Source organism: Xenopus tropicalis, chromosome 8 (genome assembly GCF_000004195.4).
Source record: "Xenopus tropicalis strain Nigerian chromosome 8, UCB_Xtro_10.0, whole genome shotgun sequence".
NCBI lineage: Eukaryota > Metazoa > Chordata > Amphibia > Anura > Pipidae > Xenopus > Xenopus tropicalis.
The window spans coordinates 143,506,153-143,534,140 of record NC_030684.2 but is presented as its reverse complement, the minus strand read 5'-3'; the positions used below and the strand labels follow the sequence as shown (position 1 = coordinate 143,534,140).

Below are 27,988 nucleotides of genomic sequence, written 5' to 3'. Positions count from 1 at the left end.
TCGTTTGAAAAGTGGCACATGAATTTTTATTTGTTCTAATTGCACCAAAGCAGATCCCAGTAAGCCCCCCTCTCCCCCCCACGCCAATACAGTAAGCAGAACGGACACGTGTATAAAGGAGACAAGATGGCGGCAGTGATACGTTCACCCAGTAGGGTGAGGGGCAAATACATTCCCACCCTTAGTCATTGGTCTGTATCTATGTGGTCCCCACCCAATGTCATTCTCTAACCTGCCCCACAGATATACGCCAGATGGGGCATATGGAAGGCGCCATACGTGGGCCAATAAGCTGCTGACTCGGTCTGGAGGGGCGGAGTCAGCTGCTTATGCCAACCCATGTACGGCGGGGGCAACAGGTAGAGGACCAGTACTGAGCGGGAAAGGTACAGGTAGAAGGAGGAGGAGGAGCCAAACCAGCCTTACGGCAGTCTCTTGTGTCGGGGGAAGGAACGGGGCCGGCTAGGCATTATGGGTAAAACCTACGTTAACGGGAATAGAGACCCTATCCTCACATATGGCACCGGTGAGCACCCATGGAGATGCCAATACAGCAGCACAATTTGGTCCATAAAAAGCGGACACTCCCTCGGGTGACTTCAGTTTGGGGGGGCGGGGCATAGAAAATCTCACACAATTGGTCATTTGCAAAGAGTTCACACAATAAGAAAAAACGCCCGTGGGAGGGGCCAAGGCAGTCGGCGACTGATCCCAGTCGGAGGAAGTGGGCGGGGGGAGGAGAGGCGGGAGGAATGTGGCGGCAGGAGGAGGCGGGGCTCCCCGGCCCTATATCTACAAGCTGTTGAGTTGCTGCAGGGTGTCGTCCAACATCGTCTGCATCTTAGCGTTCTCGTCCTTGGTGAGTCGCAGCTTATCTGATTGGAGGCAAGAGAGAGAGGTCACGGATGGGGGCGGGGCAATGAGCAGGTTGCCTTCTATTGGCTGGCAGTCTGGGGGCGGGGCTGGGCTTCTGTGATGCATTATAAGGCCTTGTTCCTACAGGCAGGTCCTCAACCAATCACCAAAATATGGGCTTGTGACTTGTCCAATAGAAAAAAAGCTGAAGGGGCGAATTCCCTTGGCCATATAAAGCCTAACAAGCTACCCAGACTCCCTTGCTGTAATCATGTGATCCCTGGGGGGCAAATGCCAAGCAAAGTGCCCTCCCTCAGCTCCCCGTCCCCAGTTAGGAACATAACCAATAAACACAGGGGGAAATGGTGACATCACATGACTGTGCCCCCCCCCCCGGGGCTATTGAGCGAGGCCGCTAGGACTGGTTGAGCCAGTTCCCAGTACCAACACTGATATAGAGGGGGGTCACTGTGTATGGGGGCTACGCACAGAAATGGCAGCCCCAGGGGTCTCAGCGTGGGCGGAGCCATGATTTAGAAGGGGGCGGGTAGATCTGGGGTATAGTGGGCTCAGCCCCCCCGTATTACTTTGCCTTGAGTTGGGGATCCTGCACCCAGTATACCCCCCCAACACACCTGCACCCAGTATACCCCCCCCCAACACACCTGCACCCAGTATACCCCCCCAACACACCTGCACCCGGTATACCCCCCCCCCCCAACACACCTGCACCCGGTATACCCCCCCCCCCAACACACCTGCACCCGGTATACCCCCCCCCCCCAACACACCTGCACCCGGTATACCCCCCCAACACACCTGCACCCGGGTATACCCCCCCCAACACACCTGCACCCAGTATACCCCCCCCCAACACACCCGCACCCAGTATACCCCCCCCCCAACACACCCGCACCCAGTATACCCCCCCAACACACCCGCACCCAGTATACCCCCCCCCAACACACCCGCACCCAGTATACCCCCCCCCAACACACCCGCACCCAGTATACCCCCCCCAACACACCCGCACCCAGTATACCCCCCCCAACACACCCGCACCCAGTATACCCCCCCCCAACACACCCGCACCCAGTATACCCCCCCAACACACCCGCACCCGGTATACCCCCCCCCCAACACACCTGCACCCGGTATACCCCCCCCCCAACACACCTGCACCCAGTATACCCCCCCCCCCAACACACCTGCACCCAGTATACCCCCCCCAACACACCTGCACCCGGTATACCCCCCCAACACACCTGCACCCAGTATACCCCCCCCAACACACCCGCACCCAGTATACCCCCCCAACACACCCGCACCCGGTATAACCCCCCCCCCAACACACCTGCACCCGGTATACCCCCCCCCCAACACACCTGCACCCAGTATACCCCCCCAACACACCTGCACCCAGTATACCCCCCAACACACCAGCACCCAGTATACCCCCCAACACACCAGCACCCAGTATACCCCCCCAACACACCAGCACCCAGTATTACCCCCCCCAACACACCTGCACCCAGTATTACCCCCCCAACACACCTGCACCCAGTATACCCCCCCCCATGATCCGGCACAGAACAAGGACATGGCCCACAATGCATTTCAACACGGGATTTTATTAGGTCATTTCCAAGTAAAGGGCAAGTAAAGATGCCAACACGCGAGGGCGGCGCAGGGTACAAGCTTGGCACAGGCACTAATACAACACAGTATGAAGGGGCTGCCTTGTTCCTAGTTACCCCCCCCCCCATGCTGGGACGGACGCAATGCTGCTGCCTGCACCCGTGTCTTAAAGGGCCGGTAGCACTCATACTACTATTGTATGAGAGAACGTTCTGCCACTATCATACGAGATTCCACGAGAGCGTCGGGCAGTCTAAACCCGCTGACCCCCGGCCAGTGACCGAGTAGCTACAGGGTTTGATACGTATAAAGGGAGACTACAGGTCTGAACCGATTCAGAATCCCTGCCGTAAAGCAAGACTGGACTGCTGTGTTTTAGCCAGGCAGGAAGTAAAGACCTTGCCCCGCCCAATGATTACACAGGTGGGAGGGAACTTCTTATATAAAATGTATATGACGTGGCCTATGTGCAACACCCCGTTATATAATAGGGCCACAGGCTTCACCATAAGGAATAGAGGGGGCTACCTGCCCCCATAGCTACATTACTGCCCTTACTGTGGGTACGTCAGCAGGTGGCGCTCTTTCTTCTTAAAGTGCAATAAAAAGTTACTACTTTACATAGTAACCCCAGAAGGCTCTACAGTGGCCCCCCAACCTACAGAACCCCAAAGGGGTACGAGGCCAAGGTCAGCGCTAATGCCTTTCTGATGAAAAGGGATATAACGGTGGCGGCCATTTTGGAACTCCCACAAACTGAGGAGCTACAGTGACCGTTCCCCACGGAGGTAACGAATAGAGAAGCTGTTCCTGCCCCCGGGGGCCAATAGGCATGCACCTTATTAATACGTGGGGAGGGGCCCCGGCACAGAGGAGACAAATCAGTTCCATTCCTTAGAGATACAACAAGAGGGAAGTCATGCCACAAGGTACAGTTCCATAGCCGCCGCCCCCTTGCCCCGTACGCTCCGCCCACCGCCGCCCAGACTCGCGGGGGGGCCCCCGGATGGGAACGGAGAGCCGGGGCTCAATCACACAGGTCATGAAGGGTGACCTTCAGCTCACAGGAGAGAAGCCGGTTCTTCTCCATTTGGCAGTACAGTCGCTCTGTGGGAGGGAAACGGGTCGGGCCGGGCGAGAGGGGAGGGGGGGGGGGGGGGGGAGGAGAGAGGGGGGGGTAGAGAGAGAGAAAGAGACCAGATGTTAGTGAGAGAGAGAGAAAAGACTGTGCGTTAATGAGAAGTAACGAGCAAGAGGGAGAATGAAAGATGGCCGCCCTGGCGTTTCCTGCCCCCGGAGGGCAATACCCACAATGCCATGCGTGTCCCACGATTCTTATATACAGGCCTACTGTGATAGAGCGACTACTGGAGAGAATCCCGACTGCATTAGCTACAGCCTGCATATAAACCAGCAGGGGGCACAGCGATACATACAGGCCATAGGGAGCCCCCACCCTAATATATACAGGGGGGCTGGCTGAGAGAGCGACTACTGGAGGGAATCCCGACTGCATTAGCTACAGCCTGCATATAAACCAGCAGGGGGCACAGCCATACATACACGCCATAGGGAACCCCCACCCTAATATATACAGGGGGGCTGGCTGAGAGAGCGACTACTGGAGGGAATCCCGACTGCATTAGCTACAGCCTGCATATAAACCAGCAGGGGGCACAGCGATACATACAGGCCATAGGGAGCCCCCACCCTAATATATACAGGGGGGCTGGCTGAGAGAGCGACTACTGGAGGGAATCCCGACTGCATTAGCTACAGCCTGCATATAAACCAGCAGGGGGCACAGCAATACATACAGGCCATAGGGAGCCCCCACCCTAATATATACAGGGGGGCTGGCTGAGAGAGCGACTACTGGAGGGAATCCCGACTGCATTAGCTACAGCCTGCATATAAACCAGCAGGGGGCACAGCGATACATACACGCCATAGGGAACCCCCACCCTAATATATACAGGAAATACTTGGGGTGCCCAAGGCTCCCTGTAATTAGGGAATTGGGTTGGACATACTTGGGGTGCCCAAGGCTCCCTGTAATTAGGGAATTGGGTTGGACATACTTGGGGTGCCCAAGGCTCCCTGTAATTAGGGAATTGGGTTGGACATACTAGGGGTGCCCAAGGCTCCCTGTAATTAGGGAATTGGGTTGGAAATACTAGGGGTGCCCAAGGCTCCCTGTAATTAGGGAATTGGGTTGGAAATACTTGGGGTGCCCAAGGCTCCCTGTAATTAGGGAATTGGGTTGGACATACTTGGGGTTCCCAAGGCTCCCTGTAATTAGGGAATTGGGTTGGACATACTTGGGGTTCCCAAGGCTCCCTGTAATTAGGGAATTGGGTTGGAAATACTAGGGGTGCCCAAGGCTCCCTGTAATTAGGGAATTGGGTTGGAAATACTAGGGGTTCCCAAGGCTCCCTGTAATTAGGGAATTGGGTTGGACATACTAGGGGTGCCCAAGGCTCCCTGTAATTAGGGAATTGGGTTGGAAATACTAGGGGTGCCCAAGGCTCCCTGTAATTAGGGAATTGGGTTGGAAATACTAGGGGTGCCCAAGGCTCCCTGTAATTAGGGAATTGGGTTGGAAATACTTGGGGTTCCCAAGGCTCCCTGTAATTAGGGAATTGGGTTGGAAATACTTGGGGTGCCCAAGGCTCCCTGTAATTAGGGAATTGGGTTGGAAATACTTGGGGTGCCCTAGGCTCCCTGTAATTAGGGAATTGGGTTGGACATACTTGGGGTGCCCAAGGCTCCCTGTAATTAGGGAATTGGGTTGGACATACTTGGGGTTCCCAAGGCTCCCTGTAATTAGGGAATTGGGTTGGACATACTAGGGGTGCCCAAGGCTCCCTGTAATTAGGGAATTGGGTTGGAAATACTTGGGGTGCCCAAGGCTCCCTGTAATTAGGGAATTGGGTTGGAAATACTTGGGGTGCCCAAGGCTCCCTGTAATTAGGGAATTGGGTTGGAAATACTTGGGGTGCCCAAGGCTCCCTGTAATTAGGGAATTGGGTTGGAAATACTTGGGGTGCCCAAGGCTCCCTGTAATTAGGGAATTGGGTTGGAAATACTTGGGGTGCCCAAGGCTCCCTGTAATTAGGGAATTGGGTTGGACATACTAGGGGTGCCCAAGGCTCCCTGTAATTAGGGAATTGGGTTGGAAATACTAGGGGTGCCCAAGGCTCCCTGTAATTAGGGAATTGGGTTGGAAATACTTGGGGTGCCCAAGGCTCCCTGTAATTAGGGAATTGGGTTGGAAATACTTGGGGTGCCCAAGGCTCCCTGTAATTAGGGAATTGGGTTGGACATACTAGGGGTGCCCAAGGCTCCCTGTAATTAGGGAATTGGGTTGGAAATACTAGGGGTGCCCAAGGCTCCCTGTAATTAGGGAATTGGGTTGGAAATACTAGGGGTGCCCAAGGCTCCCTGTAATTAGGGAATTGGGTTGGAAATACTAGGGGTGCCCAAGGCTCCCTGTAATTAGGGAATTGGGTTGGAAATACTTGGGGTGCCCAAGGCTCCCTGTAATTAGGGAATTGGGTTGGAAATACTTGGGGTGCCCAAGGCTCCCTGTAATTAGGGAATTGGGTTGGACATACTTGGGGTGCCCAAGGCTCCCTGTAATTAGGGAATTGGGTTGGAAATACTTGGGGTGCCCAAGGCTCCCTGTAATTAGGGAATTGGGTTGGAATACTTGGGGTGCCCAAGGCTCCCTGTAATTAGGGAATTGGGTTAGAATACTTGGGGTGCCCAAGGCTCCCTGTAATTAGGGAATTGGGTTGGAAATACTTGGGGTGCCCAAGGCTCCCTGTAATTAGGGGAATTGGGTTGGAAATACTTGGGGTGCCCAAGGCTCCCTGTAATTAGGGAATTGGGTTGGAAATACTTGGGGTGCCCAAGGCTCCCTGTAATTAGGGAATTGGGTTGGAAATACTTGGGGTGCCCAAGGCTCCCTGTAATTAGGGAATTGGGTTGGAAATACTTGGGGTGCCCAAGGCTCCCTGTAATTAGGGAATTGGGTTGGACATACTTGGGGTGCCCAAGGCTCCCTGTAATTAGGGAATTGGGTTGGAAATACTTGGGGTGCCCAAGGCTCCCTGTAATTAGGGAATTGGGTTGGACATACTTGGGGTGCCCAAGGCTCCCTGTAATTAGGGAATTGGGTTGGAAATACTTGGGGTGCCCAAGGCTCCCTGTAATTAGGGAATTGGGTTGGAAATACTTGGGGTGCCCAAGGCTCCCTGTAATTAGGGAATTGGGTTGGAAATACTTGGGGTTCCCAAGGCTCCCTGTAATTAGGGAATTGGGTTGGACATACTAGGGGTGCCCGAGGCTCCCTGTAATTAGGGAATTGGGTTGGACATACTTGGGGTGCCCAAGGCTCCCTGTAATTAGGGAATTGGGTTAGACATACTAGGGGTGCCCGAGGCTCCCTGTAATTAGGGAATTGGGTTGGACATACTTGGGGTGCCCAAGGCTCCCTGTAATTAGGGAATTGGGTTGGAAATACTTGGGGTGCCCAAGGCTCCCTGTAATTAGGGAATTGGGTTGGAAATACTTGGGGTGCCCAAGGCTCCCTGTAATTAGGGAATTGGGTTGGAAATACTTGGGGTTCCCAAGGCTCCCTGTAATTAGGGAATTGGGTTGGACATACTAGGGGTGCCCAAGGCTCCCTGTAATTAGGGAATTGGGTTGGAAATACTTGGGGTGCCCAAGGCTCCCTGTAATTAGGGAATTGGGTTGGAAATACTTGGGGTGCCCAAGGCTCCCTGTAATTAGGGAATTGGGTTGGAAATACTTGGGGTGCCCAAGGCTCCCTGTAATTAGGGAATTGGGTTGGAAATACTTGGGGTGCCCAAGGCTCCCTGTAATTAGGGAATTGGGTTGGAAATACTTGGGGTTCCCAAGGCTCCCTGTAATTAGGGAATTGGGTTGGACATACTAGGGGTGCCCAAGGCTCCCTGTAATTAGGGAATTGGGTTAGACATACTAGGGGTGCCCGAGGCTCCCTGTAATTAGGGAATTGGGTTGGACATACTTGGGGTGCCCAAGGCTCCCTGTAATTAGGGAATTGGGTTGGAAATACTTGGGGTGCCCAAGGCTCCCTGTAATTAGGGAATTGGGTTGGAAATACTTGGGGTGCCCAAGGCTCCCTGTAATTAGGGAATTGGGTTGGAAATACTTGGGGTTCCCAAGGCTCCCTGTAATTAGGGAATTGGGTTGGACATACTAGGGGTGCCCGAGGCTCCCTGTAATTAGGGAATTGGGTTGGACATACTTGGGGTGCCCAAGGCTCCCTGTAATTAGGGAATTGGGTTAGACATACTAGGGGTGCCCGAGGCTCCCTGTAATTAGGGAATTGGGTTGGACATACTTGGGGTGCCCAAGGCTCCCTGTAATTAGGGAATTGGGTTGGAAATACTTGGGGTGCCCAAGGCTCCCTGTAATTAGGGAATTGGGTTGGAAATACTTGGGGTGCCCAAGGCTCCCTGTAATTAGGGAATTGGGTTGGAAATACTTGGGGTTCCCAAGGCTCCCTGTAATTAGGGAATTGGGTTGGACATACTAGGGGTGCCCAAGGCTCCCTGTAATTAGGGAATTGGGTTGGAAATACTTGGGGTGCCCAAGGCTCCCTGTAATTAGGGAATTGGGTTGGAAATACTTGGGGTGCCCAAGGCTCCCTGTAATTAGGGAATTGGGTTGGAAATACTTGGGGTGCCCAAGGCTCCCTGTAATTAGGGAATTGGGTTGGAAATACTTGGGGTGCCCAAGGCTCCCTGTAATTAGGGAATTGGGTTGGAAATACTTGGGGTTCCCAAGGCTCCCTGTAATTAGGGAATTGGGTTGGACATACTAGGGGTGCCCAAGGCTCCCTGTAATTAGGGAATTGGGTTAGACATACTAGGGGTGCCCGAGGCTCCCTGTAATTAGGGAATTGGGTTGGACATACTTGGGGTGCCCAAGGCTCCCTGTAATTAGGGAATTGGGTTGGAAATACTTGGGGTGCCCAAGGCTCCCTGTAATTAGGGAATTGGGTTGGAAATACTTGGGGTGCCCAAGGCTCCCTGTAATTAGGGAATTGGGTTAGACATACTTGGGGTGCCCAAGGCTCCCTGTAATTAGGGAATTGGGTTGGACATACTTGGGGTGCCCAAGGCTCCCCTGGAAGTGCAACGGTAAGGTCAGGCACCCCAAACGCACCATGTGACCCTAAAACAAGCCTGACAGTAGGGCTTACTGGGAGTGCCCCCCACATGGCACCCTAACACCCAATGAAGGATAAAATAATGGGGGGGCTACTCATTTTCCAGGGGAAACCATCGGGCAGTGATTCCGGATATAAACACCAGGGAGGGGGCAGCCCTTTATGTGCAGCACTGCTGCCCGGAGAGACCACAGGCTTTATGCAGAGATAAAGGCGTAAGGACCCACATTAGCAAATACACACTGACCCCCCCATATTTATATATATATATATATATATATATATATATATATATATATATATATATATATATATATATATATATATATATATATATATATATATAGGGGCAATGAAGGGCCCCATGTATTAGCCCAGAAGGGGCAAAGAAACAACCCCCCCACCCCAAAAGTCCATAGGTGCTACACTGATTGCTAAGCGGCTCCATGACACCGTGGAGGCGGAGCCTACTGCCACAGCCCCAGCACTTTAGGGCTCACTTACAGAGCCATACGCCCCCCCACTGCACATGGGGCCTTGGCCAATCAGCTCAAGAGGCTGAGCACTGTGGCTACTCCCACCCTCGTCACACCTCATACACTATAGAGAGAAGCAGCCCACCTGGGCCCTACCAACAACTTAACTACCCCTCATCCAAGGCAACTCCCCCCATAACCAGCGCTAAGCCACGCCCCCATATACATTACCCCCAAATAAATGGTTAAAGAGGCGGTTCAAATTTAAGTAAATGTTTAGTTTGCTTACTTCTAAGCAACTATTCAATTGGTCTTCATGATTTATTTTTAAAGTTTTTACAGTTATTCGCCTGCCTCTTCTTTCAAATGGGGGTCACTGACCCCGGCAGCCAAACCCTATTGCTCTGTGAGGCTCCAGTTTTATTGTTACTGTTACTTTTTATTCCTTATCTTTCTATTCAGCCCCTCCCCTATTCATATATCAGCCTCTCGTTCAAACAGCTCGCTGGTTGCTAAGGTAATTTGAGCCCTAGCAACAGTATATCTGACCCCGGCAGCCAAACCCTATTGCTCTGTGAGGCTCCAGTTTTATTGTTACTGTTACTTTTTATTACTTATCTTTCTATTCAGCCCCTCCCCTATTCATATATCAGTCTCTCATTCAAACAGCTCGCTGGTTGCTAAGGTAATTTGAGCCCTAGCAACAGGAGAACTGACCCCGGCAGCCAAACCCTATTGCTCTGTGAGGCTCCAGTTTTATTGTTATTGTTACTTTTTATTCCTTATCTTTCTATTCAGCCCCTCCCCTATTCATATACCCGCCTCTCACTCACACCACTCCCTGGTTGCTAAGGTAACTTAGACCCTAGCAACCAGATAGCTGCTGAAATTTCAAACTGAAGAGCTGATGAAAAAAAGTGAAACAAAAAAAAAAAATGAAGACCAACTGCAAACTCACCTCACATTAAAGGTTAAACAACCCCTTTAAAGCTTTAACCTCATTTGTAAGACACTCCGCTGCTTGTCCCGACTACATACACCATTCAAACGGCGTAACAGCCAAGACTACAGTTCCCACAATCCTTTGCAAGCTGTAGGACTAAAAGGGGAAAAAGGAACAGTTTTCAAGGCCGAAGCGACTACTGCTGAAGTTCTTCCCATAGCCTCTCAGTAACGTGTTCTGTCTGCCAATAATAAGACAATGGCTGCCAGGGGATTCTGGGAGTTGTAGTTTCACTGCATTTCCAAATGATTCATGAAGCAGATGCGTGAGGTGGGAGGGGCTTATGTATAGAGACCATGTAATGGGGCCAAGTTGCAGTTGGCAGAACAGGCAGTAGGTGGCGCTGCCTACTTTCAGCATGCTAAAGGGATAGTTCCCCTTTAAAATCATTTTTAGGATGATGTAGAGTGATATTCCGAGACAACTCGCTATTGTTTTTCATTCTTTCTTATTTATGGTTTGAGTCATTTACCTTTTTCCAGTTTGCAATTTTGGCAACCTGGTTGCTAGGATCCAAACGACCCTAGCAACCGCGTATTGATTTGAATGAGAGACTGGAATATGAATAGGAAGGGGCTGAATAGAACAAGGAGTAATATAAAGTCGTTTTATATGGGGTCAGTGACCCCCATTTGAAAGCTGGAAAGAGTCCGAGAGGCAAATAATTAAAAAAAAAAAAATACAAAAATAATGAAGACCAATTGAAAAGTTGCTGAGAATTAGCCATTCTATAACCTACTAACAGTTAATTCAAAGGGAAACCTCCCCTTTAATAGACAGATGCACAATACAGACCCCCGGGGACCCTGACAAGGGAGGAAGGGGCAACAATTTGCAATTGGTCTTCATTTTTTTTGGTTTTTCAGTTTTTCAGCAGCTCTCCAGTCGGAGATTTTAGCAGCTCTCTGGTTGCTAGGCTCCTGTTTACCTTAGCAACCAAGCAGCAGTTGGAACAAGACCCTGGGATATGAAAACAAGAGGGAGGGACTATAAAGAGAAGGAAGATAATGTAACAGAAATGTAATTGCAAGCTCATAGGAGCAAACTTTGTTTTTGGTTGCCGGGGTCAGCGACCCTTAAATGAAAGCTGGAAAGTCAAGTAATTGAAAAACTACCGAAAATAATATAGACCAATTGCAAAGTGATAGGATATTCTTGGCCTTTATTGAGCCTTACTCGGGGAGGGGGGGGGGGTCACCTTCCAGGTAACTCAGTATGTTATAGAATGGCTAATTCTAAGCAACTTGCAATTGGTCTTTATTTATTTATAGTTTTTTTTTAATTATTTGCCTTCTTCTTCTGCCTCTTTGCAGCTTTTAAATGGGGGTCACTGACCCCGGCAGCCAAACCCTATTGCTCTGTGAGGCTCCAGTTTTATTGTTATTGTTACTTTTTATTCCTTATCTTTCTATTCAGCCCCTCCCCTATTCATATACCCGCCTCTCATTCAAACAGCTCCCTGGTTGCTAAGGTAATTTGAGCCCTAGCAACAGTATATCTGACCCCGGCAGCCAAACCCTATTGCTCTGTGAGGCTCCAGTTTTATTGTTATTGTTACTTTTTATTCCTTATCTTTCTATTCAGCCCCTCCCCTATTCATATACCCGCCTCTCATTCAAACAGCTCCCTGGTTGCTAAGGTAATTTGAGCCCTAGCAACAGTATATCTGACCCCGGCAGCCAAACCCTATTGCTCTGTGAGGCTCCAGTTTTATTGTTATTGTTACTTTTTATTCCTTATCTTTCTATTCAGCCCCTCCCCTATTCATATACCCGCCTCTCATTCAAACAGCTCCCTGGTTGCTAAGGTAATTTGAGCCCTAGCAACAGTATATTTGACCCCGGCAGCCAAACCCTATTGCTCTGTGAGGCTCCAGTTTTATTGTTAGTTACTTTTTATTCCTTATCTTTCTATTCAGCCCCTCCCCTATTCATATACCCACACTCATTCACACCACTCCCTGGTTGCTAAGGCAGTTTGGACCCTAGCAACCAGATAGATGCTAAAACTCCAAAAAAGTGCAAAAAAAAAAAGACCAATTGTAAATCGTCTCTAAATATCACTCTCTACATCATATGAAGGGGGGCTAACCGCCCCTATATCACTAGAAGTGACTATTGTGAGTATGGGGACAGTAGGTGGTTGCAGGCAGGCGGGAACGGGGGGGCCAATCCCGTGCCGGAAGACAGAGTGGGCATTATTGGGCACATTGGCCAGGCGTGACATTTGGGTGCTTACTGCTTGTGACAGTGAAGGCAATAGGGAGGGGACTGACAGCGGCCAATGGCATGCAGGGACATAAGTGCCCTGTGTGAGGGAGCCAAGGAATGTGCCCCGTGAGAGGGAACGGGGCCAATCCAGTTACAAGCCGCCGCCCACGGCCAAACCGGTGCCTGCCACTCCCACCCGAGCCCCAGGGGGGAACCGCCCCTAAATCTATTATCCCTGCCCCATTCCATCTGTCGGAAATCTGCCCCACAGTACTATAAGCACCGCAGGAGGTAATACTTCCCCTTTAAACAGGCTCGGGGGAGGGGCAGCAGGCACCGGCCAGCGGCTAACCATACAAACCCGAGAGATTTACACACCGTTTGTGCCGGCGGGTTACAGCTCTTTCCAACGTAAGCGGCAGGGGGTTCTCCTATCAACCCCCCCAAAGTCGGCATTGGCGCTAATGATACAAAACACACAGTCACATTTCTTTTTTTTTTTTTTTTCTCTCTTTTTTACAGATAGGGAGGGTTTCCTGCATGAGAATGTGAGCGCTCCCTGCCATGTTGGTGAGGCGTACGGAGAGAGAGTGTGAGAGAGCGCGAGAGAGAGAGGGAGAGAGAGAAGAGACGGCAGAAGGAGGAGCAGCTCAGGAGAGTCCCTGGGTTCATCTGTGTGAGACAGAGAGAAGAGGCGGAGTCAGAGAGAAGAGGCGGAGTCAGAGAGAGGGGTGTAGGGGGGCATGCAGGAGTTGCACACTAGTCAGGGGGGTGCCCTGGAACCCAGACAGCAGGGAGCACAGGAGCCACCTTAATACCCCCCCCCCCCCAGGGCAGTGTTGGTACAACCCCAAGCAATGAGGCGCAGCCATGTTGTTAACCACTCCCCCCCCAACTAGGGACTAGTCTCCCACCCCACTACCCCGGGAGTCACACAAGCAGCACTCGGGGTGTTAGTCAGAAGGCAAAACAGCACCCCCCCCCCCCCCCCCAGCACACAGGGGTATTTACATGGACGTCATATCATTGAGGGCGTGGTCCAGCTCCTCGCTGATAGCTTTGTACTTGAGTTTCTGAGCGTACAGCTCGTCTGACGGAGAGGAACAAGGGCGGGAGAGAGAGGGTTAAACCAGCTAGGTACATACCCCCCCAGCAGAAAGTACCCCCCCCCCCATTCCGATCCAACAACGGCCAAACCATTAGGAACTGCCCCAGCACAAGGGAGGGGGTGGCTGTCTCGCCACTGCCTCAGGCTATCGGAGGGTTAAATTGCTCTCACCCCCCCCCCCTCATCGTTGTACCAATTCCCCAACAAGAAGGATCTTGTTTATCTGGCGGCGCAAGTAAGAGCACAATTCCCCGTAAAGGGGAAATAAACCTATCTATATGGTCGAAACCATGGAAACTAAAGGGGGAGGTCCCACTGAATATAAAATGTCGCTTGCATGTAGTAAAGCGGTGTCTAGCTACCAACTGCTATTCCCTGCACTGCTGGTTCCGACTACAAGTACCCTGGTCTCACAGCCTATGGCCACGCCCCTTCTCTGTGCCCCAGAAGCCTATCGGAAGGGACTAGACATGGCATCTAAGTGTTATTGTTACCATTAGGCGACATCTATACTCATTTCTACTACACTGAGAAGTTACTTTAACAGACCAGTAAAGGAGGCGCAACCAACATCATGCAAGGCATTGTGGGACGGCAGTAAAGCACACACACAGTGGTGTAGTCGGGACCAGCAGGGAAGAGATAAGACCATCTTTAAACAGCAATAGCGTTTGCCAACAACTTTGACTGTGCTTATATGTGTTTATATTGTGCTTATATGTGTTTATATTGTGCTTATATATGTGTTTATATTGGGTTTACTTCCCCTTTACGTTCCGTGAAATAGGCATGAAAAGCAAGCAATAAAGGTGACTCTCCAAACGTCAGTAAGTGGTGCTGCCGAGGTGAAAGCAGCAGATATGAGAGGAAGCCCCTTGGCCTTTATTCATAGCAGCGGCCTTACACGGGCGGCCTTACACGGGCGGCCTTACACGGGCGGCGGCGCATATTTATCCTAATAATAATTTTTTGCCTTTTTAGGGGTGAAGGAAAAGCAGACAATGATTTTACTGGAAGAGCGGCACAAAGCTGCCTTGTCGGAGAGTGCGCAGCCCGGGGGGGTGGGGGCAGATTAAAAGAGTAAATGCAATTATCATGCTTTATAGCGTGTCGAATTATTATTATTATTAACCACTAACTGCCCACAGCGACTTCTCTTCTCTCTCACTGATAAACGACCCCCAAACTGTTCAACAGGATATGAGCGACCTGGAAAAGCAGGAAATCCTACGGCTATTTGGGACTAACCCCCGGCAGCTACCAAAGCCAAACCCCCAGGCACTGCCATAAGGATCACGGACATTCGCTGTCTCTTCTAAATACTCCCTGGGGTATAAAGGTTGGGGGCACTGCCAATCCTACCATCCCATATACTGGGCTCCTGCTGGGATGCTGGGAGTTGCAGTTCCTTTTGAGGCAGCCCATTACCGCTTTAAAGGAACAGTAACAAAAAATGAGAATGCATCAAAATACAATATAATGTACTGTTGCCCTGCACTGGGGTGTTTGCTACAGAAACCCTACTATAGTTTATATAAATACCCCGCTGTGTAGCCCCGGGGGCAGCCATTCCTGCACTGGTACAGCTGGGGTGTTTGCTACAGAAACCCTACTATAGTTTATATAAATACCCCGCTGTGTAGCCCCGGGGGCAGCCGTTCCTGCACTGGTACAGCTGGGGTGTTTGCTACAGAAACCCTACTATAGTTTATATAAATACCCCGCTGTGTAGCCCCGGGGGCAGCCATTCCTGCACTGGTACAGCTGGGGTGTTTGCTACAGAAACCCTACTATAGTTTATATAAATACCCCGCTGTGTAGCCCCGGGGGCAGCCATTCCTGCACCGGTACAGCTGGGGTGTTTGCTACAGAAACCCTACTATAGTTTATATAAATACCCCGCTGTGTAGCCCCGGGGGCAGCTATTCCTGCACTGGTACAGCTGGGGTGTTTGCTACAGAAACCCTACTATAGTTTATATAAATACCCCGCTGTGTAGCCCCGGGGGCAGCCGTTCCTGCACTGGTACAGCTGGGGTGTTTGCTACAGAAACCCTACTATAGTTTATATAAATACCCCGCTGTGTAGCCCCGGGGGCAGCCATTCCTGCACTAGTACAGCTGGGGTGTTTGCTACAGAAACCCTACTATAGTTTATATAAATACCCCGCTGTGTAGCCCCGGGGGCAGCCGTTCCTGCACTGGTACAGCTGGGGTGTTTGCTACAGAAACCCTACTATAGTTTATATAAATACCCTGCTGTGTAGCCCCGGGGGCAGCCATTCCTGCACTGGTACAGCTGGGGTGTTTGCTACAGAAACCCTACTATAGTTTATATAAATACCCTGCTGTGTAGCCCCGGGGGCAGCCGTTCCTGCACCGGTACAGCTGGGGTGTTTGCTACAGAAACCCTACTATAGTTTATATAAATACCCCGCTGTGTAGCCCCGGGGGCAGCCATTCCTGCACCGGTACAGCTGGGGTGTTTGCTACAGAAACCCTACTATAGTTTATATAAATACCCCGCTGTGTAGCCCCGGGGCAGCCATTCCTGCACCGGTACAGCTGGGGTGTTTGCTACAGAAACCCTACTATAGTTTATATAAATACCCCGCTGTGTAGCCCCGGGGGCAGCCATTCCTGCACTGGTACAGCTGGGGTGTTTGCTACAGAAACCCTACTATAGTTTATATAAATACCCCGCTGTGTAGCCCCGGGGGGCAGCCATTCCTGCACTGGTACAGCTGGGGTGTTTGCTACAGAAACCCTACTATAGTTTATATAAATACCCCGCTGTGTAGCCCCGGGGCAGCCATTCCTGCACCGGTACAGCTGGGGTGTTTGCTACAGAAACCCTACTATAGTTTATATAAATACCCCGCTGTGTAGCCCCGGGGGCAGCCATTCCTGCACTGGTACAGCTGGGGTGTTTGCTACAGAAACCCTACTATAGTTTATATAAACACCCCGCTGTGTAGCCCCGGGGGCAGCCATTCCTGCACTGGTACAGCTGGGGTGTTTGCTACAGAAACCCTACTATAGTTTATATAAATACCCCGCTGTGTAGCCCCGGGGGCAGCCATTCCTGCACTGGTACAGCTGGGGTGTTTTTTTAATTACTTTATAACACATCATTTTTTGGTGTTACTGTCCCTTTAAGGCAAGGTGTATAAGCAGAATGGAGTCAATGGCTGTGCAACAGATGAGGAAATTACCTTCCAAATCATCGATGGTCTTCTCAAGCTTGGCCACGGACCGCTCGGCAAACTCCGCTCTGGTCTCAGCCTATGGAGAGAGGAGAAACTACATGGTAAGCAGCTGACTGGTTAGAGAGGTAGCCAATCAGGATAGGGGGGGCAAAATATTTGCCAGAAAAAAAAAAAAAGGAGCTAATACCTCTTTGAGCTTGTCAGTCAGAATCTTGATTTCCTCCTCATATTTATCTTCCTTTTTGGAGTACTGCAAGGGAAGGGAAACCTATCAGCATTTACCGATAAACGTTCGAGCAGAAGCCGCAGCCCCGGCGCCGGGACAGAGAGCGGAAACCTGAATGCCCTAGAAACTTTGCAATTGGTTTTCATTATCATCAATTAAAAAAAACGAAGACCAATTGCAAATTCTCAGAATATCAATGTCTACATCATATTAAAGGTTAATTTAAGGTGAACTTCCCCTTTAATGCTGTATAAATGGAGGCCTGTGGCAGCCGTTGTGTCTCAGTAGCAAATAGGAGGGGGCAAATAATGCAGGGGTAATAATCAGAAGCCCAGCCTTCTTTTGCAGTCACGTTGTTATGGCCACGCCCCTAACATCACCCTAGCTGAGCGCTCATTTCTGGATTCTTCTTACTGGGGGGGGCGCTAATAACACAACAGGAGGGCTGGGCAGCATGGGCACAATGGCAGGGTGCTTAAAGCGGTTGCCCACCTAGGAGTTAACTTTCAGTATGATGTATAGATAGATATATTCTGAGACGATTTTCAATTGGTCTTCATTTAAGTTTTTTTTTTTTTTTATCATTTTAGTTTTTGTTCAGCAGCTCTGCAGTTTGGAGTTTCAGCTGCTATCTGGTTGCTAGGATCACAATGACCTTAGCAACCAGGGAGTGGTTAGAACGAGAGACCGGTATATGAATAGGAGAGGGGCTGAATAGAGAGATATTATAAGAATAATGAAACCGGAGCCTTACGGAGCAGTCGTTGTGGGCTACCGGGGTCAGTGACCCCCCGTTTGACAGCTGTAATTATGAAAAATAAATGAAGACCAATTGAAAAGTTGCTTAGAACTGGATTTTCTATAACATGCTAACAGTTAAAGGTGAACTGCCCCTTTAAACGATAAGCGTTGCTTACAGATGTATAGATACACGGGGGGCACTGACCCCCCCACTGAGGGGGATATATCTCCAACCAGTTCCATTATAAAACGTAGAAAGGGGGAGCTAAAAATGGAGACACCGGGACTTTAAGAGAATCCCCATTATGGTGGTAGAACCTGGGCAGTGGTGGGAATGCTGTGGGCCAACGTGTCCGAGCCCAACATGCAGCCCCCAGTCCCACGCGCTCAGGAGGCCCATAATGCACTGTGGGGTCCTTACCTTCTCAGCCTGAGCCTCTAAGGACTTCAGGTTGTTGGTGACATTTTTCAGCTCCTCCTCCAGCTCGGCACATTTGCTGGGGAGGGACGGGAGCCGAGGCAGGGGGTGAGCGAGAGAGAAAAGAAAGAAAAAAAGGAGAAAAAAGCAGCAGGAGATGAGACCGGCTCAGTCCTAACGAGGGACAGGAACATGGAGGGGCTTCCCAGAGGCCCCCTCAGCCTGCGCCGCTTGGCCCGATACTACTGGGGCACGTTCTGATTGGCCCCAGCACAACCCACTTGCTCACCTTTGAGTTAACTGCTCGTATGATGCAGAGACAGATATTCTGAGACAATTTGCAATTGGTCTTCATTTAATATTATTCGTAGTTTTTTAGTTAATTCATTTTAGCAGCTATTTGGTTGCTAGGGTCCAAGTTACCTTAGCAACCAGGGAGCTGTTTGAATGAGAGGCTGATATATGAATAGGGGAGGGGCTAAATAGAAAGATAAGGAATAAAAAGTAACAATAACAATAAAACTGGAGCCTCACAGAGCAATAGGGTTTGGCTGCCGGGGTCAGTGACCCCCATTTAAAAATGGCAAATGAAGACCAATGGAAACGTTGCTTAGCCACTCTATAACATACGAAGAGTTAAAGGTGAAGTACACCTTTAATTGAGCCATTCAGGAAGCCCCATATAGAGGGTTTCTCAGCAGTGAGAGGCTGAGGCTAAATGGGCGGAGCAGGAAGCTGCTGTTTGGATTGGGCGAGAGTGCGAGAGGCCGGGGGGCAGCCATCTGGGACTCCGAGTGGATGGAGATAGAGAGGGAGCAGCCGGGAGGAGACAGCAGGATATCCGGGGGGGGGGGGGGCACGGTTAGTACCTTTTCCTCTGTGGCATTCAGGCACTTCAGGCTGTGGTCCAACATGCGGATCTGCTCCTCCAGGTCTCGGCATCGGCTGGGTTAGTGGCCGGCGGGGGGGTCACGTGGGAGAGGGGGGGGTTTGGGGGGGTCGGAGGGGCCAGCGGCACAATACAGAAAGCCGGGATGAACGGGAGAGGAAGGAAGGGCAAAAACAAAAATCAAAATTCATGTCATGCAAGTGAGGATGTAATGTAAACAAGGCCTGAAATAGCCCCCCTGCCTGTATATAGTCTGTCCCATGGGGGGGGGGGGTTGTATGTATGTAGGGGGGGGTCACACCCTCATTGCACCCCCTACTTTCCCATTAGCACCAATATTCCCTTATAGCCAGGAACCTTGTTATACAGCTACATTTCCTACTGGGGGGGGGGGGGGGGGGGGGTTGTATGTACTGTGCCTATGCAATACATACAATATTGCCCCAGCCCTGTTACGGAAGCTACCACCCTCGTCTGCCCCCCGCCCTCCATATATTGTCTGTCCCATGGGGGGGGGGGGGGGTTGTATGTATGTAGGGGTCACACCCAGGAACCTTGTTATACAGCTACATTTCCTACTGGGGGGGGGGGTTGTATGTACTGTGCCTATGCAATACATACAATATTGCCCCAGCCCTGTTACGGAAGCTACCACCCTCGTCTGCCCCCCGCCCTCCATATATTGTCTGTCCCATGGGGGGGGGGGGGGGGGGGTTGTATGTATGTAGGGGTCACACCCAGGAACCTTGTTATACAGCTACATTTCCTACTGGGGGGGGGGGGGGTGTTGTATGTACTGTGCCTATGCAATACATACAATATTGCCCCAGCCCTGTTACGGAAGCTACCACCCTCGTCTGCCCCCCGCCCTCCAGATATTGTCTGTCCCATGGGGGGGGGGGGTGTATGTATGTAGGGGGGGGTCACAGGGTCACACCCTCATTGCACCCCCACTTTCCCATTAGCACCAATATTCCCTTATAGCCAGGAACCTTGTTATACAGCTACATTTCCTACTGGGGGGGGGAATGTACTGTGTCTATGCAATACATACAATATTGCCCCAGCCCTGCTACGGAAACTACCACCCACGCCTGCCCCCCCCTCAGAGTCCCTTCCTGCTATACTTATACTGTATATATATATGTGGGTGGGTATATGCTTCTCTGCACACCTGTCAGTCAGCCATTCAGATACAAATTCAAACCCCGCCCCCTGCTCAGAGCCCCTCCCCCAAACTTTCAGGCCTTGTGTAGCGCACACACAAACAAACAGGGGGTACTTGGGCACAAGGGGGGGGGCGCGGATACTCACGACTCGGCCAGTTCTGCCCGCTCCTCCGTGCGTTCGAGGTCCCCCTCGATAATGACCAGCTTCCGGGCCACCTGGGGGGGGGGGGGGGGGGGGGGGGGAAATACAGGTTGGTACATTGGTAAGCAGGAAAGGGCAAGTAAGTAGTCACATGATGCAGCTGCGCTACTGTATGGGCATCTCTCTTAAAGCGACAGTGCAGCTATATTATACCAGGGCTAGCCTATAGATTTAAAGTGACAGTGCAGCTATATTATACCAGGGCCACCCTATAGATTTAAAGCGACAGTGCAGCTATATTATACCAGGGCCGCCCTATAGATTTAAAGCGACAGTGCAGCTATATTATACCAGGGCCGCCCTATAGATTTAAAGCGACAGTGCAGCTATATTATACCAGGGCCGCCCTATAGATTTAAAGCGACAGTGCAGCTACATTATACCAGGGCCGCCCTATAGATTTAAAGCGACAGTGCAGCTATATTATACCAGGGCCGCCCTATAGATTTAAAGCGACAGTGCAGCTATATTATACCAGGGCCGCCATATAGATTTAAAGCGACAGTGCAGCTATATTATACCAGGGCTGCCCTATAGATTTAAAGCGACAGTGCAGCTATATTATACCAGGGCTGCCCTATAGATTTAAAGCGACAGTGCAGCTATATTATACCAGGGCTGCCCTATAGATTTAAAGCGACAGTGCAGCTATATTATACCAGGGCCGCCATATAGATTTAAAGCGACAGTGCAGCTATATTATACCAGGGCTGCCCTATAGATTTAAAGCGACAGTGCAGCTATATTATACCAGGGCTGCCCTATAGATTTAAAGCGACAGTGCAGCTATATTATACCAGGGCTGCCCTATAGATTTAAAGCGACAGTGCAGCTATATTATACCAGGGCTACCCTATAGATTTAAAGCGACAGTGCAGCTATATTATACCAGGGCCGCCCTATAGATTTAAAGCGACAGTGCAGCTATATTATACCAGGCTAATGTATGTCTCTCGCAGGAGACCCCTCACCTCCTCATATTTCCTGTCTGCTTCTTCTGCTATATGTTTGGCTTCTTTCAGCTGGATTTCCTGCAGCTCCATTTTCTCCTCATCTTTCAGGGCTCTGTTTTCAATCACCTTCATCCCCCTGTGAGACAGAGAATAGAAGAGGAGCCGTCACTATAACCCCCAATGCATACAAACATGGCAGATTCACACACAGACAGGCTGGAGGGCACCCAGTATCTCACTGCAAATCTGCTTTATTTCATGTATATAAAGGCTGCTGTATGCCTCCCTGTGTAGAGCAGTCATAAAAGCCTAATGAGTGCTTGTGGTATGTACTATACTCGCCCCAGGCTAGTGCCGACCCGAGGGCTCAAAGCCTGTTTGCCTGGCAATTCACATTTGGGTGGGGCAGATACTACTCCGCTCTCCGTATAATGCCCCAAGGTTGGAAGGTGTGGGGGCGAGGCCTAGGGACAGGATACAGAGTGGACACCCATTGGTTCACTGAGCTATGAAGTCTTTGAAGCCTTTAGTATGATGTAGAGGGTGATATTCTGAGACAATTTGCAATTGGTCTTCATTTTTGATTATTTCTAATTTTTTCATTATTTCAGTTCTTGTTCAGCAGCTCCGTTTGAAGTTTTAGCGGTTATCTGATTGCTAGGGTTCAAATTACCTTAGCAACCAGGGACTTGCAAAGGTACAACTGCAATGAGAGACTGGAAAATGAATAGGGGAGGGGCTGAATAGAAAGATAAGTAAAAAAAAAAAGTAACAATAACAATAAAACTGGAGCCTCACAGAGCAATAAATTGGCTGCCGGGGTCAGTGACCCCCATTTGAAAGCTGTAAAGAGTCTGAAGGAGGCAAACAATTCAAAAACTGTACAAAATAAATAATGAAGACCAATTGAAAAGTTGCTTAGAATTGGCCATTCTATAACACACTGACAGTTAACTTAAAGGTGACCCCCCCCCCCCCCCAATAAATGAGCAGCAGTGCTGACACGGATCCCTTTAGCGAGGCTCTGGCACTACTGATAAGGGGACAACCCAGTATAAACAGAACTTCCCGGTCTGACAGCTTCCTGGAGAACAGGAAGCAGCAGGGGAGCAGGCATTTCCTGTCCGAGCAGGAAGGAGGAACCAACATGAAACAGGGCGAGTACTGACACAAGGGGTAAAAGCCTTCTCCTGGGATTGGCCAGCAGCAAAGTGTGTGCCTGGCACCATAGGGGAAGTCCCATCATGCCTTGCAACGGGCCCCAATATCACTCACCTCTCGCTTTCATCAGCCGTCTTCTCTGCCTCCTCCAGTTTCTGTAGTGCAGTAGAGAGGCGCTCTTGGGCCCGGTCCAGTTCTTCCTCTACTAACTGGATACGGCGGTTCAGAGAGGCAACCTCGGCTTCAGCCTGGGCAGGAGAGAAGCAGGGGGCAATAAGGAACACTCACTGGCCATTCTGCCACTTACCCAGAAACAACTCCCAGAACCCTTCATCCATCTTGGATCACTGCAACTATATAATATCCATATGAGGGAGACCATGCTTCCCTCCACTGTACCCCAAATCCCCAACTGGCCTTCAGGCTGGGCCCCCTTAGCCCATAACAAGGTTACAGATATATAGAAACATTGGGGTAACAGTCACCCCGCTATAGTTCCAGGGGTACCCAGGGCACAAATAAGCACCCCAAATCCCCCCCTAACTGGCCTTCAGGCTGGGCCCCCTTAGCCCATAACAAGGTTACAGATATATAGAAACATTGGGGTAACAGTCATCCTGCTATAGTTCCAGGGGTACCCAGGGCACAAATAAGCACTCACCCCAAATCCCCCCCTAACTGGCCTTCAGGCTGGGCCCCTTAGCCCATAACAAGGTTACAGATATATAGAAACATTGGGGTAACAGTCACCCCGCTATAGTTCCAGGGGTACCCAGGGCACAAATAAGCACTCACCCCAAATCCCCCCCTAACTGGCCTTCAGGCTGGGCCCCCTTAGCCCATAACAAGGTTACAGATATATAGAAACATTGGGGTAACAGTCACCCCGCTATAGTTCCAGGGGTACCCAGGGCACAAATAAGCACTCACCCCAAATCCCCCCCTAACTGGCCTTCAGGCTGGGCCCCCTTAGCCCATAACAAGGTTACAGATATATAGAAACATTGGGGTACCAAGACAAACTTAGGGGGCTGTTCCTGCTGAATTGTGCTTAGTACAGGGGAATCCCTATGTGCCATAGTTTTATGGTATCTCTCTGTACAGGCTATGAGCAAACTTAGGAGGCTGTTCCTGCTGAATTGTGCTTAGTACAGGGGAGTCCCTATGCTGGGATAGTGCTACGGTATCTCTCAGTACAGGGGAAAAGGAGACAGAGGCTGTGGGTAACAGTTCACACCCAGTCAGACTAAATACCAGGTGAGCGCAACCGGTGTTCCCGATTGGTTCCCTGCATGTTAGGGATTCATGCATGATTGGGCGGCCAACTGAATTTCCCTACATGTGACCTTTGCGGTTACCCTTGCCGCTACTGAATAATCACACTTACATTAATCAAACAATCTAATCTGCGGGTGTGTGGGCAGATTAAAGGGAAAATCAAGCCACATTATGAGTGCAAAGGAAATGCCTTCCCCTATGGGTACCCTGGGCTGGAGTGCTAGCTGCGTGACAGTGGGGCAGGGTAGGCTGCGGGCCGCGGGGCAGGGTAGGCTGCGGGGCAGGGAAGGCCGTGGGGCAGGGAAGGCTGCAGGCCGTGGGGCAGAAGAGCGGGCAGTGCCAAGGAACAGAGCGGCTCGTGCCCATACAAGGTCGGGAAGGCACAATCCCATCCATTATCCCTAATAGACAATTAGTGCAAACAAGGGAGCGGGATAAAGCGCCGGCGCTGCTATAAAAGGGAAGGGGCCGGGATATAAAGCAGCGGGGCCGCTGGCCTATCACTGGGCCCATTGTGCTCCGGCAGCGCCAGGGTGCGGGGAGAGGCCCAGAAATGTTGGCAGCGCTGCCACTGATACCGAGCCCAGAGCCGGTTAGGCAGGGACCCAGGCTCCTCCCACTCCCCTACCCACGGGCCCTGCTGCACTCCATACGCCACTTCAGCCTCCTCCAACAACCCAAACAGCTATGTGCCCGAATGGGCTGCCAGACTCCTCCCACTCCCCTACCCACGGGCCCTGCTGCACTCCATACGCCACTTCAGCCTCCTCCAACAACCCAAACAGCTATGACTCCTCCTGTACCCGCAGTCTGAATGCCAGGCCTGTGTATATGCACCCGAGCTCCCCACGGCACTGGCATACACCTTCTCTGGGTACTGCAGGCACTGGCACACCTCTGTTGTCCCCTTGGGGCAGGGTCTCCCATTATACCACTAGAGTGTAAGCTCCTTGGGGCAGGGTCTCCCATTATACCACTAGAGTGTAAGCTCCTTGGGGCAGGGCCTCCCATTATACCACTAGAGTGTAAGCTCCTTGGGACAGGGCCTCCCATTATACCACTAGAGTGTAAGCTCCTTGGGACAGGGCCTCCCATTATACCACTAGAGTGTAAGCTCCTTGAGGCAGGGCCTCCCATTATACCACTAGAGTGTAAGCTCCTTGGGGCAGGGTCTCCCATTATATCACTAGAGTGTAAGCTCCTTGGGGCAGGGTCTCCCATTATACCACTAGAGTGTAAGCTCCTTGGGGCAGGACCTCCCATTATATCACTAGAGTGTAAGCTCCTTGGGACAGGGCCTCCCATTATACCACTAGAGTGTAAGCTCCTTGGGACAGGGCCTCCCATTATACCACTAGAGTGTAAGCTCCTTGGGACAGGGCCTCCCATTATACCACTAGAGTGTAAGCTCCTTGAGGCAGGGTCTCCCATTATACCACTAGAGTGTAAGCTCCTTGGGGCAGGGTCTCCCATTATATCACTAGAGTGTAAGCTCCTTGGGGCAGGGTCTCCCATTATATCACTAGAGTGTAAGCTCCTTGGGGCAGGGTCTCCCATTATATCACTAGAGTGTAAGCTCCTTGGGACAGGGCCTCCCATTATACCACTAGAGTGTAAGCTCCTTGGGGCAGGGCCTCCCATTATACCACTAGAGTGTAAGCTCCTTGGGACAGGGCCTCCCATTATATCACTAGAGTGTAAGCTCCTTGGGGCAGGGCCTCCCATTATACCACTAGAGTGTAAGCTCCTTGGGACAGGGTCTCCCATTATACCACTAGAGTGTAAGCTCCTTAGAAACAGTCTCCCATCACTAGAGTGTAAGCTCCTCGGGACAGGGTCTCCCATTATACCACTAGAGTGTAAGCTCCTTGGGGCAGGGCCTCCCATTATACCACTAGAGTGTAAGCTCCTTGGGGCAGTGACTGGTTGGCTGAGACGATATTTGCCATTATATCACTAGACTGGGGCAATTAAAAAAAGGGGAGTCAGACCTGCCCTCAATCCTACCCCCCTCCCCCATTTTCTTAAGAAGACAGCAGCCCCATTACCTCTTCTAAACCGACCCCCATCCCAGAATTTAAACAGTGACCCCCCCTCCCCCCCCCCCATACTCTCCCATGTACCCTGGCCAGTACCCCCCCATACTCTCCCCATGTACCCCCCATACTAGTCCCCCATGTACCCCGGCGGACCCAGTACCCCCCCCATACTCTCTCCCATGTACCCCGGCCAGTACCCCCCATACTCTCCCCATGTACCCCGGCCGGTACCCCCATACTCTCTCCATGTACCCCGGCCAGTACCCCCCCATACTCTCCCCATGTACCCCGTACCCCCCCATACTCTCTCCATGTACCCCCGCCAGTACCCCCCATACTCTCCCCATGTACCCCGGCCAGTACCCATACTCTCCATGTACCCCGGCCAGTACCCCCATACTCTCCCCATGTACTCCCCCCAATGTACCCCGGCCAGTACCCCCATACTCTCCCCATGTACCCCGGCCAGTACCCCCCCTACTCACCCCATGTACCCCGGCCAGTACCCCCCATGTACCCCCCCATACTGTCCCCATGTACCCCGGCCAGTACCCCCCCCATACTCTCCCCATGTACCCCCCCATACTCTCCCATGTACCCCCGGCCAGTACCCCCCCATACTCTCCCCATGTACCCCGGCCAGTACCCCCATACTCTCCCCATGTACCCCGGCCAGTACCCCCCATACTCTCCCCATGTACCCCGGCCAGTACCCCCCATACTCTCCCCATGTACCCCGGCCAGTACCCCCATACTCTCCCCATGTACCCGGCCAGTACCCCATCCTCCCCATGTACCCCGGCCACCCCATACTCACCCCATGTACCCCCCCATACTGTCCCCATGTACCCCGGCCAGTACCCCCCCATACTCTCCCCATGTACCCCGGCCAGTACCCCCCCCATACTCTCCCCATGTACCCCCCCATACTGTCCCCATGTACCCCGGCCAGTACCCCCCCATACTCTCCCCATGTACCCCCCCATACTGTCCCCATGTACCCCGGCCAGTACCCCCCCATACTCACCCCATGTACCCCCCCCATACTGTCCCCATGTACCCCGGCCAGTACCCCCCATACTCTCCCCATGTACCCCGGCCAGTACCCCCCCATACTTCCCCCATGTACCCCCCATACTGTCCCCATGTACCCCGGCCAGTACCCCCCCATACTGTCCCCATGTACCCCGGCCAGTACCCCCCCATACTCTCCCCATGTACCCCGGCCAGTACCCCCCCATACTCTCCCCATGTACCCCCCCATACTCTCCCCATGTACCCCGGCCAGTACCCCCATACTCACCCCATGTACCCCCCCATACTGTCCCCATGTACCCCGGCCAGTACCCCCCATACTCTCCCCATGTACCCCGGCCAGTACCCCCCCCATACTCTCCCCATGTACCCCCCCATACTGTCCCCATGTACCCCGGCCAGTACCCCCCCATACTGTCCCCATGTACCCCGGCCAGTACCCCCCCATACTCTCCCCATGTACCCCGGCCAGTACCCCCCCCATACTCTCCCCATGTACCCCCCATACTGTCCCCATGTACCCCGGCCAGTACCCCCCCATACTCTCCCCATGTACCCCCAATACTGTCCCCATGTACCCCGGCCAGTACCCCCCCCATACTCTCCCCATGTACCCCGGCCAGTACCCCCCCCCATACCCCCCCATGTACCCGGCCAACCCTACCCGGAATTACCCCCCATACCAGCCCCCCCTTCCCCTCCCGGTACTGACCGTCTCCCGGGCCCGTTTCTCTCCCTCCAGATCCCGGCAGAGCCGCTCGGATTTCTCCTCCGCCTCATCCGCCTGCTGCTGCAGCACCTGGATCTTACGTTTCACCGCCTCGATACTGCTCATCCCTCCGCCCGACATTTCCCTCTCTCTCTCTCTCTCTCAGAGACTGACTGACTCCCTTCCGCTCCCGCTCTCCCCGCACTTCCGGTTGCCACTCCCTTAAATCCAGGAAGCGGGGAGGGAGGTGCGCCCCCTGGTGTCTGAGGGTGGGACTGCAGCCCCGACTGCTTCTGTACAACCTGCCCCCCCCCCAGCCCCACAGCTTGTTCTACCCCCCCAGCCCCACAGCTTGTTTACCCCCCCAGCCCCACAGCTTGTTCTACCCCCCCCCAGCCCCACAGCTTGTTCTACCCCCCCCCCAGCCCCACAGCTTGTTCTACCCCC

At 51.9% G+C, this 27,988-nt stretch overlaps 1 protein-coding gene across 9 annotated transcripts; it reads right to left on the bottom strand.

The window, feature by feature from the left end:
• Positions 1-27,760, bottom strand: MGC76092 (uncharacterized protein). Of its 9 annotated transcripts, none has more exons than XM_031890287.1 (10): positions 27,545-27,760; positions 22,595-22,728; positions 21,338-21,455; positions 20,310-20,380; positions 18,110-18,185; positions 16,909-16,971; positions 16,728-16,797; positions 13,417-13,495; positions 12,784-12,866; positions 1-875 (listed from the first exon to the last, which is right to left on the bottom strand). In XM_031890287.1, the coding sequence occupies exons 1-9, from the start codon at positions 27,680-27,682 to the stop codon at positions 12,800-12,802; spliced, it is 816 nt and encodes a 271-aa protein (XP_031746147.1). In that variant the 5' UTR covers positions 27,683-27,760; the 3' UTR covers positions 1-875; positions 12,784-12,799. The 9 variants fall into 9 exon arrangements, with proteins under 9 accessions (XP_031746147.1, XP_031746146.1, XP_031746150.1 ...); XM_031890286.1 differs by lacking the exon at positions 18,110-18,185 and adding an exon at positions 18,976-19,051 and having other exon boundaries at positions 27,545-27,756; XM_031890289.1 differs by lacking the exons at positions 12,784-12,866; positions 18,110-18,185 and adding an exon at positions 18,976-19,051 and having other exon boundaries at positions 796-875; positions 27,545-27,755.
• Positions 27,761-27,988: the final 228 nt, after the last annotated feature.